The 14,735-nt window shown below is 39.4% G+C and overlaps 1 protein-coding gene across 1 annotated transcript in view; it reads right to left on the reverse strand.

Moving 5' to 3' along the window:
- Positions 1-9,881: 9,881 nt before the first annotated feature.
- Positions 9,882-14,735, reverse strand: part of PARM1 (prostate androgen-regulated mucin-like protein 1) — a 54,365-nt gene continuing 49,511 nt past the window's right edge. Inside the window, exons 3-4 of the mRNA XM_081971225.1 lie at positions 14,079-14,157; positions 9,882-10,840 (exon numbers count right to left, since the gene is read on the reverse strand). Of these exons, the coding sequence (XP_081827351.1) occupies positions 10,756-10,840; positions 14,079-14,157 (164 nt within the window). The 3' untranslated portion in view covers positions 9,882-10,755. The remainder of the gene's footprint in view (positions 10,841-14,078; positions 14,158-14,735) is intronic.

A 14,735-nucleotide genomic window follows, 5' to 3' on the forward strand; every position in this document is an offset into this window, starting at 1 on the left:
GTCATCGAAGAAACTATTGAAGATCTGGTTATTCTCCCAAGATCTAAGGTGGTGATAATGGAGCCATGTTTTGTACTTTTGCCTGTTTTGTTTTCATTTCATTAGGTCTTGTTTTGAATATTTTACTCTTCTGATCAAACCAGGTAAAATATGAAGGGAGGGAGGTTGTTATTGGGGAGTTCTAGATACAGCACTGAGCTGCACAGCCACATAATGGTCATGTAACAGCTCAATAAATAAATACTACTTTAATTTTGGAATGATTTTTGACCATACCATGTAGAATTTATTAATGCTTAAAGCGCTAAAGCATTAGATTATTTTATCCTAATTTATTATATGGTACTTTTTTTTCTTCTTTTCTTCTTACATTTAGTCTTATAACTTTATCCTACTGTATTTAACCTAACTCTTCTTATATATTGTATACATAATTGAACTGATATTGAATTTCTTAGCTGTTCACATTTGGAAAGCCTTATTTATCATCACTACAAGATTTTTTTTAAAAATGTATTCACTAATAACTGTTGCAGTTTTAGTTCCACCCATGCCCCAAAATGTTTTACATGAAAAATCGGCAAGACTCTGGAATGCATAAGGAAGCATAACGTATCAAAGTAACTTTGGAGAATTGTAATAGAGGCCACTGTTAATCTCTTGGTCTTGCATCTGTTCTGATGGAATCTGTTACTGGGAGATTGCCAAATAGACATTAGCTTTTTTTATCAACATCCAAGGGACTCTCTTACATAGATCTGATTCTGATAAACTAATACATTCAACTGTTTGTAAATTAGTCTAATACTAGTAAACTAGTATTCCTCAAAGATAATATACTTCCACTGGATTTCTTAAATTGATTCTATTTTTGACTCTATTATATCCATGAAGTGTCATTGCCTAAGGAACAGAAAATGGCTACCCATATGTTTATTGAGTAAATACATTGTTATAATATGGTCGTTGGAGAAGATGCATTCTATTTTGCCTTGCTTAAAGAGCTCATCAAATTCTTGATCTAGGGACTTCATAATTTTTTTCTCTTTTGACTTTATTGTGGTCAACTACCAAGTATTTTTCTTCGGTGATCAAGCCAGGATCTATGAAGGCAGATGTGATAATGGCAGCACTGGCACATAGACCAACATAGCGGTCTATGTCTCTGCATAGCGACATTTGTTATTTCTAATCTAATTGTATTCTGTCTTTTCTTTTGAAGTAGAGAACATGTATGTTTGGTCTAAGGCCTTTTTATAACTTCAATTACATTCCTCTTCATCTTCATCAGTCCTTCATTTTCATCATAAGATATACTTACTTCATTTGTCAGTATCGAAATGTTGGAATACTTCTCTGATTATATTTAGCGAGCCTTCGTCTGTCATCGTCTTGATGTGTTTGCCATTTGAATAGTTGTTTCTGCTCAGGCATAGCTGGCAAACCAATCTGGTGTGATCCAAAAGAACCAGGTCTCTCTGACCTTTAAGGAAAGCAAGTTCCTTCATTGGCATCTTTGTGTCCTTATGACAGGTACAGTGAATGTGAACTTCTTTTTTGCAGTCAGCAGGGCAGCCAAATTTGGCACACAGAATAATTTGACACTTGTAGTTGAGAATGTCAAACAGTTTCACAGTGAAAGTTTCTGATATCTAGCTTTCCTCTATCAAGAGATATGTTTTTGGCTTGATCCTAGCTCTCTTTCATCTTGTTCAAAATTGTAACTCGTAAATTACAACGGGGCCCCAAAAGAACTGTTCGTTTATTCCCACTTTTCAAGAACTTTTGGATATATATCTCTTGCAAGACTAACAGCGGGGTAGTTACCAGCATTATCACTGCTTTGTTCTCTTAACAGCAGACCATATCTGATAATATCTCGCAGTGTTAGGAATTCAGACAGCAACAAGTCTTTGCTAGTCCTAATTTGTTTGCTCATATGAGTGAATGTTTTCAGTCTTGTTTTTTTTTTTTTAGAAGCTGTTACTGATCAGTTATCACACTCACAGGAAATAAGGCCAGCACTATTAACACTCTCAGACAAAATAATGGTAAACAAAAAGAGAAAGACAGTTGAACCTGTCAAATGAAATAAATGTTAAAAAGTTATATTTATGTAGTTATTTACCAAGCACGTGAAAATTATACTAAAGTAACCAAAATATCTTTAGAATCCCCAAGGTAGGTCACAACTTTTGAGTACCCCTTATTTATGGAAATTGAAAAATTTGATATGCCCTACATAAGGACCAGATTGTCCCAAAACAGCTGTTCTGCAGCTGCCAGCACAATAAATTCAGGAAAATGTTTTGCTACTCTTATCATCATGATATTATCCTGATATGGGTTCTTGCTTACACTGTATGCACAATTATTAGGGAAAACGTATTTTGGAGGATTAATTTTTATTGAAAACAGTCTCTTGGTCAATCAAAATGTTAATAGACCTCAAACCTGAATATTTAAGAAAGTGAGGTTTTGGTTTTCTTAGGAGAATATCTATGTGTGTACAATTATTGGGCAACTATTAGCTTGCAGAATTATTATGCTACTAAATGAAAAATGAACATTTGCCCATCTCACTCATTTATTTGATCTGTTAAAGTGAGAATCAACAAACAACTCAAAATGTACATATAAACATTTCTGACATTAAAAAAAAGTGACCAATATAGCCACCCTTCTTGGCGTCCCATTCATGGAGTCTGTCAGTTTCTTGATTTGTTGACAAACAACTTTTTGTGCAACAGCAACCATAGCCTCCTAGACACTGTTCAGACATGTGTACTGTTTTCCTTCACCATAAATCTCACATTTAATAAGGGCCCACAAGTTCTCAATAGGGTTTAGGTCAGGTGAAGAAGGATGCCATGTCATTATTTTTTCATATTTAAGGCCTTTACTGGCTAGCCACTAAGTGGAGTACTTCAATGCTTGCAATGGAGCATTGTCCTGCATAAAAATCATGGTCTTGAAAGATGCAGACTTTTTCTTGTACCACTGCTTGAAGAAAGTGCCTTCTAAAAACTGGCAGTAGGTTTGGGGGTTGATTTTGATTCCATCCTCAACCCCAAAAGTTCCAACTAGCTCATCTTTAATAATACCTGTTCTCCACCTCCACTTTGCTACTGTCTGAATCGAGGTGCTCTGTACCCGTTATTGATCCAGCTATCCATCTTGTTCGTCAAGAGTCATTCCATTTCATCAGTCCATAAAATCTTTGAAAAATCTGTTGTCGGATATTTCTTTGCCCAGTCTTGTTGTTTCAATTTATGTGTTTTGTTCATTGATGGTCAGATTCAAATCTTCCTTACAATGGCCATGTCTCCGAGCACTGAACATCTTGTACTATTGGGCATTCCAGGTAGGTTGCAGTTCTGGAATATAAATCACTGGAGAATAATGGTGATTCTTCTCAAATCTTTGACAGTTAATGTGTGCCCCCCCTGCTGCCCCCCCCCCATGTTTCTTGCGATCCTATTGTTTGATTGCAACAAAGCTTTTGATGATTCTGTGATCACACCCAAATATCTTAGCCATTTATAGAGTGCTGCATCCCTCTGAAAGAACATTTTACAAATTTTGACTTTTCAAAGTCAGTTAAATCTCTTTTTTGGCCCATTTTGCCTGAGGAAAATAAACTGCCTAATGATTATGCACACTTTGATATAAGGTGATCTCCTTAGGCTGCACTCTTCCTCATTACATAAATACACATCACTGGATATGCTTATATCCATTAAGCATTCACATTTATACAGCTTGGAGGTGGAAATATGCATAAAAATGATATGGTCAAAATACTCACCTGCCCAATAATTGTGCACTCAGTGTATGCTTGGTATGACCTACTTTTTATCTTCCTTGAATGATCCTTCAGATGCAGAGAAAGAACAATAACTAGTTTTATAAACGACTGGAAAATCTTTGTGGATTTTTTGCTGGAAATCAGTAAAAATGAAAAAAATGATTTCTGGATTTTCCAATTAAAAAGGACTGTAAAGGGGCAGAGGAAAACAATGTTTTGTAATTATGGAGAAATGGCATTACATATATTTATAACTGCGGTAATGAAGATTGGAAGTCACTTTAAATTTCTTTTTTTTTCTATTTTTCTTTGTTTTCAGTAATTTTTATTGTTTTCTTTCTTCTATATTTTCCATGTTCATTTTTTAACTCAGCAAAAGTTATTGCTTATCTACTTATGCATGCTCCTGGCCTCTGTTCATGTTCTCCTCTTCTTAGAACACTCACAGAACATCCTGTGATTGGCACAGGAGAGAGGCTGCAGAGGGGCAATCTCGTTAATGCTCAGCCACACGCTCCTTTGAGGTTACGACCAGCCTCAGGTGAACACTTGGGGGAAACTGTGAGCTCTCTCTGGAATTCTACCGTGTTTCCCTGAAAATAAGACAGGGTCTTGTTTTCTTTTGATCGCCGAAATAAGCACTTGGCCTTATTTTGGGGGAGGTCTTATTATTTTTGAGGTGCAGGAGGTGGCGAGCGTGGTCACCTCATGGCTGCTGCTGTGTTGCAATATTTTCAGGGAGGTCTTATTTTGGGGGGAGGGCTTATCTTAGCACATGCACTCAAAAGCCCAATTGGACTTATTATCCAGGGAGGCTTATTTTCAGGGAAACAGGGTATCATTTCTATTATCCCCTGGGGTGAACTGATCTAACAGGCGAGGTGGGTGCTTAGAAAGTGATACATACATACATGTTATCAAAGGACATATTTAATATAAATCAATCTACCATGCTTTTCCAAGAAGACATAGACCCGTGATGGTGAAACTATGGCATGCGTGCCCAAAGGGGCACGTGGAGCCATGTTACCTGGCATGCATGGTGTCACTGTTCCTCTTCTGGGTTTATGGCATGCATGCGCACACGATGATCAGCTGGCCTTCGGACATGCGGCAGTGCCAGAAACTGGAAGATCAGCCTGCTAGCTGATTGTTGCACATGCATTTGCTCAAGTAACTGGAATACTAACTGGCCGGTGAGCATGTGCGTTCTGGAAACTAGAAGTTCATTTTCTGGCACATGCATGATCCCTGGGCAGCTCCTCTTCCACGTTGTGGCCCAGAAGAGCGTGAGTGCACAAGCTGACATAGACATCACTGATATAGACCAATACTTTATATCAGTCATAGAAAAAGATGAAATAATGCCATTCGCTTCACCTTTTATAGCAAACAGCAATCTTACACAGGAAATGCACTTTCTGCATATATATATATTTTCGACGATTTTCATGGATACAGGTATGCAGGTCTTGGTGTATTCGGGTCTTTTCCCGTGTAAGATTGAGAGTATCTTGGCGACGTTTCGACGAGGTCCCACTCGCCATCTTCAGGCTGGTGTCTTCGGCTTCGGCTGCAGCACCCCCCCTCCCTGCAGTCATATGATTACATTTTAGGCACTTGGTGAGTGACTCACCTTTACAGTGTTTTTTGTGGGTTTCTGATGTTTACTTCAAGGTTTCAGACAAAAACCGGCGATTGCTTAATGTCTGTGTTTACTGACTGACCACCTCAAAAAAATAATCTTTAAAAAATGTGGTCGACACATGATGCCTTAACGTATGATTGTAATGACTTACCACCATACTTCTGGGCTCACTTATGGTCATAACTGAGTATACTCCCCAAGGCTGCATGGTTAAATCAGAACTGAATTAACAGGAAGTGAAAACATCATGTAAAACATGACTGAACTTTGATATCACAGAAAAGTCAAAGCAATGTTTAATTGGATAAATTAGCTAACAGAACACACTCCTTTGTGAACATAGGAAAGGAGACAAAGACTGTTAGACTAATCTCATTTAGGTAGCAATGAAATCAGGGGTGGGCTTCAATTTTTTTAATACCAGTTAAGTGGGCGTGACTTGTTTGGTGGGTTTGGCTTGTTGGTCATGTGGTGGTGGGCATTTGTTGGTCATGTGACTGGGTGGCATGGCTTCATGATCTTGTGTCTGGTTGGTCATGTGACTGGGTGGATGTAACTAGTTGGTCATGTGACTGGGTGGGCGTGGCCAACTGGACAACACTCACGCCAAGGAGCGCCTTGCCTGGCCTCCCCTCCCCTCAAAGGCCTCAACGAAATACCTTTCTGTCTATTTATTTACTACTTCTGAACATCCAAAATATACTATTTAATTCTATGTATATATGCCATATGTGTACATTCATATTACATAATATAGAGTGTGTATAGGCACACAAAGATACATTGTGCTGGGTACTGGGCTTCTTGGACCCCTTTCCTCCTTGCGCCCCCCCCCCCCAACATCTACTCTGATGGCAATTATGGCTAAAAGGCCTGTGGAAGCTGCGGCTCCCCCCCTCCCTTTTGCAGAAACTCTTGCTGCAGAATTGGGATTGCTCTGTCTTTCCTGGCTTTCAGCTTCTCTTGTCCGATTATCTTCTCCCCCCCGCCCCCCGCCGCATAGTCTCAGTTGCTGCTGGTGGGGGGGGGGAGATTTCTGGTTTTACAGGGCTGAGAGGAAAAGGGGAAGGAGGAACAGGCCTTTCAAGGCTGCTCACCTCTTGGCCTTCTCCCCCCCCCCACCAATAGAGGACCCTTCCACCTGAATACTGCAGGGCAGAGCAGCCCCATGACTGGTGAGAAGCTGCAGCAGCTAAAAGTTAAGATTCTCTCTGCTGCAGCACTTACCGTTGAATATTGCGACAGAGAGAAGCTTCCCATTTATACCAAGGATTTGGACCCAAAAAAAGTCTGTTGTGATAATGGCTGGAAATGAATAAACCTCATTTGGAATCCAACTGCACAAAGCTAGATTTCATTCATTCATTCAATTGGACATCCATTTGTCTGGATGGTTTAAGGCAGTGATGGCTAATCTTTTTCTCCTCGTGTGCCAAAATTGCGCACACACGCATGACAGTGCACCTGTGCATTCCCATACCCATAATGCAATGCCCCATCCCCTGCACATGCACGCACAACGCCCCGTGCTTCCACTGCCCCTGCACATGCATGCTCTCCCCCACACTCCCCCCACGCATACACACGATCCCCCTGTGGCCCATTTTTGGCTTAGTAGGGCTCCCTGAAGCCTCTTGAAACAAAAAACAGGGTGTGGGTGTGCGTGCATGACCTCTGCCCCTATGCACGTGCATGCAACCGCTGGCTGCTCCCATGCACGTTTTCCACATGCGCAGCAGAGATCTGAAGATCAGCTGTCTGGCGGAAGGCGCACACGCATGTGCAGGGGACCCGAGCTAGGCATGGCTCACGTGCCCATAGAGAAAGCTCCATGTGCCACCTGTGGCATGTGTGCCATAGGTTCGCCATCATGGCTTTAAGGGCTGCTACCTTGTACAATGGGTTGGACTAAAAACGTCCAAGATTCCTTCCGGGCCACTATGATTCTGATTCATTTTAGAGCTGCTTTTCTCCAAATATAACATTTCTAACTACTTGCCAGTATAAATCACTGCATCCCACAGGCCAATGCATTTCAGGCTACCAAGTGAGGGCTGACCATTGTGGAGCTTTGTCACATGAAAGAAAAATAGCAACTATTGAATGCACACAGTGGTGGGATTCAAATAATTTAACAACCGGTTCTCTTTCCTAACGACCAGCGGGGTAGGCGTGGCTGGGTGGTAATATGACTGGGTAGGTATGGCCAACTCAATGTCACTCACATCGAGGGGTGCTTCAACTCACCCGGCCTCATGACCGTGGTGATGCTGCAACAGTTGTAAATGTGAAAAATTGTCATGTCACTTTTTTCAGTGCCACTGTAACTTTGAATGGTCACTAAATGAATTGTTGTAAGTCAAAGATTACCTATACAAAAAAACTTCTTTGTTTGCAAAAAGCTGCTCTAAATACCAATCATTAGATTAGAAAGCCTTATTATCATGAGAGAAAATTAAAACAAATTGGAAGGAGGATCCACTTACTATCAGTGAGCAATCATGTGCCTTGGCCACTCTAAAGCAATGCAAGAGACTCCCAAAGGTGCTTTTTCAAGAGGCAACTGGACTTTCTGAAAACCAAGAAATTCTAGTTGCCTCTTGAAAAAAAGCACCTTTGGAACAACCATGACTTGGATGACTGAAAATTCCCATAGAGAAGAGACTCCTGTGCTCAGTGAACTCACAAAGCACCCCCCCCCCAGGAGAAGCAATCATTAGATCCATTTGCACCCCTTAAACATACCAGCTGGTCTCACTTGCTTCACAAGATATCCTAAGGAAATAATCCAGTTTTAAGGAAAGATCATATGCCCCCAGAATGGCAGTAAAAAAATCAGACAGAGTGCCAAGTTTGCATCTTGCCTCTTGGAAGTATACCCCAAGCAGTATAAAAAGCTTTTTAAAAAGTCAAGCCCCTAATAAAAATACCAGCAAACAAACAAACAAAAACTCCAGAGAAGCATCTCGGGGTAGTCTGGGCATACTGCCAAGAACCATTAATGGCTGTTACAATGTAACAAGGCTTAACCAGAGAGGCAGTTTCTGAAAACATTTCTGAAAGATAAGCAGGATTAGGCTAGAAACAACACAGAGGCACACCAGAATGTTTTTGTCCTGCCTTCCTGACAGGATTAGCCCTGTAAAGTGGGAAAAACAAAAGGCTGTTGGAAGGAAATTTTCCTTCCAACAGGCAGTTTGCTGAAATGTTCAGAAAGTTAACGAATGGTTCTCCTGAACTGGTGCAAACCTGCTGAATCTCACCACCGAATGTACAGAATAATATTTAGTATAGCTTTTTCACAAACTGGACATTTTTTTTTCATGTTTATGGTTCTATTGATAGGACACAATAGTGAGATAGAGCAGAATATGGAGACAAAGTGTAGAACTCTTTGGAAAATGGAGGTTTGTTGGAAAATGGTAGCAATCCGTCTTCCACTACTTTTAAAATATAGTTTGTTGCTATTATCCTCCGGACTATACTACCTAAGCAAAGATAGAAAATCTGTCCAAACTCAATTTTACTACTCAGAGTTTATTGTTCTCCTCCAATTTCCTAGGTTTTATTTTGTGTCTTGTGTTTTTAAAGCCATTTTTCAACATTAAAACCAAATCTTACAGCAGACTCTCCTTCCTTTTCACCTCCTCAAACATTCATGGACAATTTTTTACTTCAGTCTTCAATATTTGCAGATGAGACTTAAAGAGGCTCTTTGACCTTGATGAAAGTTTACCTGTACATTATTGTTATAGCATGGTCTCTGGATTTTAAGGATGCTACTTGTTTGGAGGGTTTTCAGATGTAACTTGAAATATGGTTGTGCCCAACAAAATGGGAAGAATGCTTGGTGAAGTGGAATCTGTTTACCCAATCCTTTTTTAGGTACTTGTGTTTAGAGAGGTTAAGAAAACATCTGAGAAAACATTCCACTTGTCTGTAATTCCCCACCCACCCATCCTCCACCCCCAATTTATTAGCAAGAAACTGCTGGGAAATTTAATTTAAAGGAGCAAAGCATCATTGACAGTCAATATTCAATTATATTCTATTTATCTTTTTTCATCCAGTTGAGAAATTATAATGGAAGTATTGAACTACCCTGCTTCCCCAAAAATAAGACCTGCCTGGATAATAAGTCTATTCGGGCTTTTGAGCACATGCGCTAAAATAAGCCCTCCCTCAAAAATAAGTTCTCCTTGAAAATATTGCAACACAGCAGCAGTCATGAGGAGACCATGTTTGTTGCCTCCTGCACCTCAAAAATAATAAGACCACCCCAAAAATAAAGCCAAGAGCTTATTTTGGGGGTCAAAAGAAAATAAGACCCTGTCTTATTTTTGGGGAAACACAGTAACATATTAATGCTGAATCCAGAAAATATGGAATAATTAATACTTGATACAAATCAAAGAGGTAATATTTTATTTTTGGAAATAATCTCATTTTTTTTACATATTTTGTGTTTTTTTGTGGGGGAGAATTATTAATTTCATTCCTTAAATATGATATTCGTTTGTTATCAGTGGACCAATAGCTGTTGCCTCTGTAAAGAGCACTTAGGTTTTGTTGAATTGGTATGATGAAAGAAGACAGAAGCAATTGACATGGTACTGCCATTTATAGCGACTACTTAACAAAACAGTTAACAAGAACTTCAGTGAAATATAAGATAGTACAATATTCAACTGAATCTTAATAAGAATACTCTTCTTACAAAAACAGCCTGGTAAAGCAAATGAACATGAGTTGGTATTAATCTTTGGAGCAATTTTTACCTTAAAGGTTTGTTAATGGACAGCTAAAAAGGCCATTCTGTTTCTTCATGCCAAATCTGCCGTAAGTTGTTAAAACTTCAGTTTTATCAGACTATTCCATATAACTTCATCTTTTTCCAGAAACTGTACCAACTTATTAAATAACATTTGATTATTTATTATAAGCATCACTTGAATCGGATTCACATTGTAGAGTTTAGCTTCTATTGAACTCCAAAGATTAACTGGAAGAAACAGCAAAAGGAACTTCAGTTTTATCAGAGTATTCCATATAACTTCATCTTTTTTCAGAAACTGTACCAACTTATTAAATAAGATTTGATAATTTATTATAAGCATCATTTGAATCGGATTCACATTGTAGAGTTTAGCTTCTATTAAACTCCAAAGATTAACTGGAAGATACAGCAAAAGGAATAAAATATAGGATTTCATGTCAAAAGATACTGGAACATAGTGCTTTTGGTGAATTAGGTGCGTCATGACACAAAAACAGCCTTGGCATGGCTAATATTCTTAGATTAGGAATCATCATATAGTGGATTGTTGTAGTTTCCCCAGGATCCATGATCATGATCATCAAAAAGTCTGCCATAAGAAGAATGCCTAGGAACGAAAAAGAAACAGTATCTTACTCTAGTTAGCCATACCTTTCACTGTACCTTCATCACAGAGGTTTCTCATTATCATATGCAGAGTAAAACAGAAATTGATCAACATCCAAGTACATGAGGGCAGATATGATATTGTTGCCAATATGAAAATGTGGTGCAATGAAACCCATAAATGCAATATACAACTAGATGGATTTAAATTATTAAAAATACAAGATCTAATGGAGGAGGTGGAGTTGTATTATATAAAAGAAATAACTATATCTCTACAGAAATACAGCAGAACCGTACTGGAAATCATCTTGAATGCATTTGGGTCAATATAAAAGAAAAAAAAAGAATAATATTGTTATAGGCATATACTGTAGGTAGGTCACCCAACCAAACAGAGGAAATAGATGAACTTTTTGCTAATAAATGAACTAAGGTATATAGGAAGCACATGATAGTAAGGGAGAACTTTACCTGCCCTAATATCAATTGGGAAATAAACTCTGTAGCTAGTGGAAGATAAAATAGATTCCTGACAAGCTGAGCAGAAAACCTGTCTCCCAAAAGGTAGAGAAGGGAACTAAAAGGTCAGCCATACTGGACTTAATTCTCACTAATAGAGATGAAATGGTAGAAGGTGTTGAAGTCACAGGAACCTTGGAGATGGGTAGGTAGTGATCCTGCAATACTGGAATTCAACATTATGCAAGCACAAGCAATAGAACAAACTATAGTCTTTGGTTTCAATAAACCTAGTGAGAGCTTGAAAAGGATTCCATGGATGAGAATCCTCAAGGGAAAACAACCTAAGGAGCTTGAGAAAATTTGAAAAATTAGATTTTAAAAAGCGCAATGTAGCACAATTCCAACGATGAAGAAAAATAAGAGCTGAAAAGAAACCAACATGGCTGCACGAAGAAGTCTCTATAAAATGGAAGACAAAAAGGACAAGTATGAAAAGTGAACAGAGGGGCACATAACTAAAGCAGAATATCAGCACATAGCCTGAACCTGCAAAGATGAAGTTAGGAGAGCTAAGGTTCAAATGAACTAAGGGTTGCAACAAAAGTCAAAAATAACAAAAAAAAAAGCTTATTTGAGCATGTAAAAAAACAAGAAAAAAAGTCAAGGAAATGATTGGTCCATTAAAGGGAGAAAATGGCAAGAAGGTGATGAGAAGCAAGAAGAAAGCAGAACTGCTTAACTCATTGTTTGCATCACTCTTTACACTAAAAAAACCCCCAGTCTAATCTTTAAAAAAAAATCTGTAAAATGCAGATTAGGAATGCAAGTCAAAATAAGCAAGAAAATGGTAAGAAATAGTAGTGGGTGCCCCAACTTTGGAGGATTTTAAGAAGAGATTGGACAATTATTTGTATGAAATGGTATAGGATTCCCTGCTTGAACAGGGGATTGGACTAGAACAGCGATGGCGAACCTTTTTTGGCTCGCGTGCCATAAGTGGGTGGAGAGCAGGGGGGTTGTGTGTGGGCGGGCCACACCCATGATGCAATGCGTGACCCCCCCCAGTGCGCATGCGTGCACTACAGATGCTCCTCCCTTTTTACATGCTTTTTTCGCCCTCCCCAGGCTCCAGAGGCTTTATAGGACCCTGGGGAAGGCGAAAACAGCCTCCCCCGCTCCACCGGACGCCCTCCGGGGGCATCAGGGAAGCCTCTGGACGGTCCCTGAAGCCTTTGGAGCGCTCAAAACGACCCACTGAGCAAACCAGAAGTCACTTTCTGTTTGCTCAGAGGATCATTTTGAGCGTTCCGAAGGCTTCAGGGACCGTCCGGAGGCTTCCCTGACACCTTCAGATGCTCAAAATGACCCTCTGAGCAAACCGGAAGTTACTTCCGGTTTGCTTGAAGGGGCGTTTTGAGCACTCCGAAGGCGTCAGGGAAGCTCATGAAGCCTCCAGAGGGCCTCGGGGGGGGGGAGGTGGGGGAGGCTCTTTTTGCCCTCCCCAGGCTCCTATAAAGCCTCTGGAGCCTGGGGAGGGCGAAAAATGGCTGGCCAGCGCACGCATGCGCACTGGCCAGCTGACAGGGAAGCGCCTCGCGTGCCCTGACAAATGGCTCTGCATGCCACCTGTGGCACGCGTGCCATAGGTTCTCCAACACTGGACTAGAAGGTCTCCAAAGTCCCTTCCAATTCTGTTATTCAGGTTTTTTCCTGCTATTACACATACTTCTGGAAATTAAATCCCTCTGTCCACTTAACATCTGTCCTTGAATCAATCAACTGCCAGGTTAATGAGACATAGTAGTTTCATTCTTCAAATTTGTTAGGAGAATCAACATTGTTAATAGGAACACCCCTCATCTTAGTTCAGTACTTATTTCAATGATGAAGTTATCATCCTGTCAATTTTAGGAATAAGTTCAAGCAATATAGAATTCTACCTTGCTTAGCAGCAGCAAGTTAGTCTTTAACTTCCCGGAAAAGAATTACAGAGCAAGATCCATATAATAAATATAATAAACTATGATAGTTGAGAGGGAAAGACGAAGGTTGAAGGATCACGATTGGGATTATGGCATTTGTGGGGGAGTGGAAGTTTGTACTGGGACAGAGAAGAAGATGGATATTCAAATAGGAAAAAGAAAAAGAGAAAGGGAGAAAGAAGGAAAGTGAGAGAGAAAGAGAAAGAGAGAGAGAGAGAGAGAGAGAAAGAAAGAAAGAAAGAAAGAAAGAAAGAAAGAAAGAAAGAAAGAAAGAAGAGATGGGAAGGCAGAAAGCTTTATGGTTGTGCGGAGATCATCACAATATCACAATATGGGTTGTGATAGGTACTAGCAAGAGATAACAGAACAGAGACAGAAGAAAATGTCAGGAGTGCAACAGCAGAAAGACGGGAAGGCATGTAAAAACCTGCAGATAAGCAGGCAATAGAGGTATAGCTTTAGAATAGTAATGGTGCAGCAAATGAGAGAGAGAGAGAGAGAGAGAGAGAGAGAGAAGGAGAAGGCTAAGAACCATTGGGAGGCAAAGTGAGGGAACAATGTAAATGCAGAATAATAAAGGATTTAATGCAAGAAACAGTTAATACTGTGGCAATGTACAAATGGATGTGGTCTTGTAGTTATTTATATTGTATATAGAATAAGAGAAAATCAGCAATCATATATGACGGGGGGGGGGGGGGATGACGATACCCACTTTCAGTTCTAAAAACCATCTCAATCTTCCAAACAAATGATTGCTTCTCTTCTGAATAAGAGCTCGCCAAATCTTACCTGATTTTTAAAAATGCAGCTATGCCAAATACCAATATAACCACAGCAATTACTGTTATAGTAATAGCTGCAATGCTTCCTGCATAGGAGAAAAAGAATGTATAAATTGGTTGGATGACTAGTTATCATTTCAAGGTATACTTTGCATTTATATTAATAAAATATATTTGCACAATGTGTTCTGAAGTAAAAAATTTTGCAAAGCAAAACTAGTTTTTAGGTATACAATGAGACAAAAGTTATCTCAAAAAATGTATTACTACTAAGCTGTGTAATCTACAACTCTTTACATAAACATACTGTAAATATATTCTTTGCATACTTTATTATTGTCTCACTTTCTTCAGAAATGCCAGATAGAGAGTTATTACTTCAATAATGTAGTATAATCATCACAAACTGCACATACATAATTCAGTAAAAGCTGCTCCCACAGATCAGTATTGTTGGCACATACTAAAAATGGCAGAGTGAAGCTCCTTACCTTAAGCCATGAAATGACTTCACTGTGCGTGCTTTTCAATTTCAATTTCATATTCTTAATTGGTTGCTAAATGCCATTCTAGCTTCTATATTAGCTCAGAAAGGAAGAAAAGGAACTTCAGAATGCAGGTAGTGAATGATTTCCTTTCTGGAGTCCTGAAAATTTTTAATTCT

Source organism: Natrix helvetica (genome assembly GCF_964273705.1).
Source record: "Natrix helvetica genome assembly, chromosome: Z".
In the NCBI taxonomy this organism is placed as follows: domain Eukaryota; kingdom Metazoa; phylum Chordata; class Lepidosauria; order Squamata; family Natricidae; genus Natrix; species Natrix helvetica.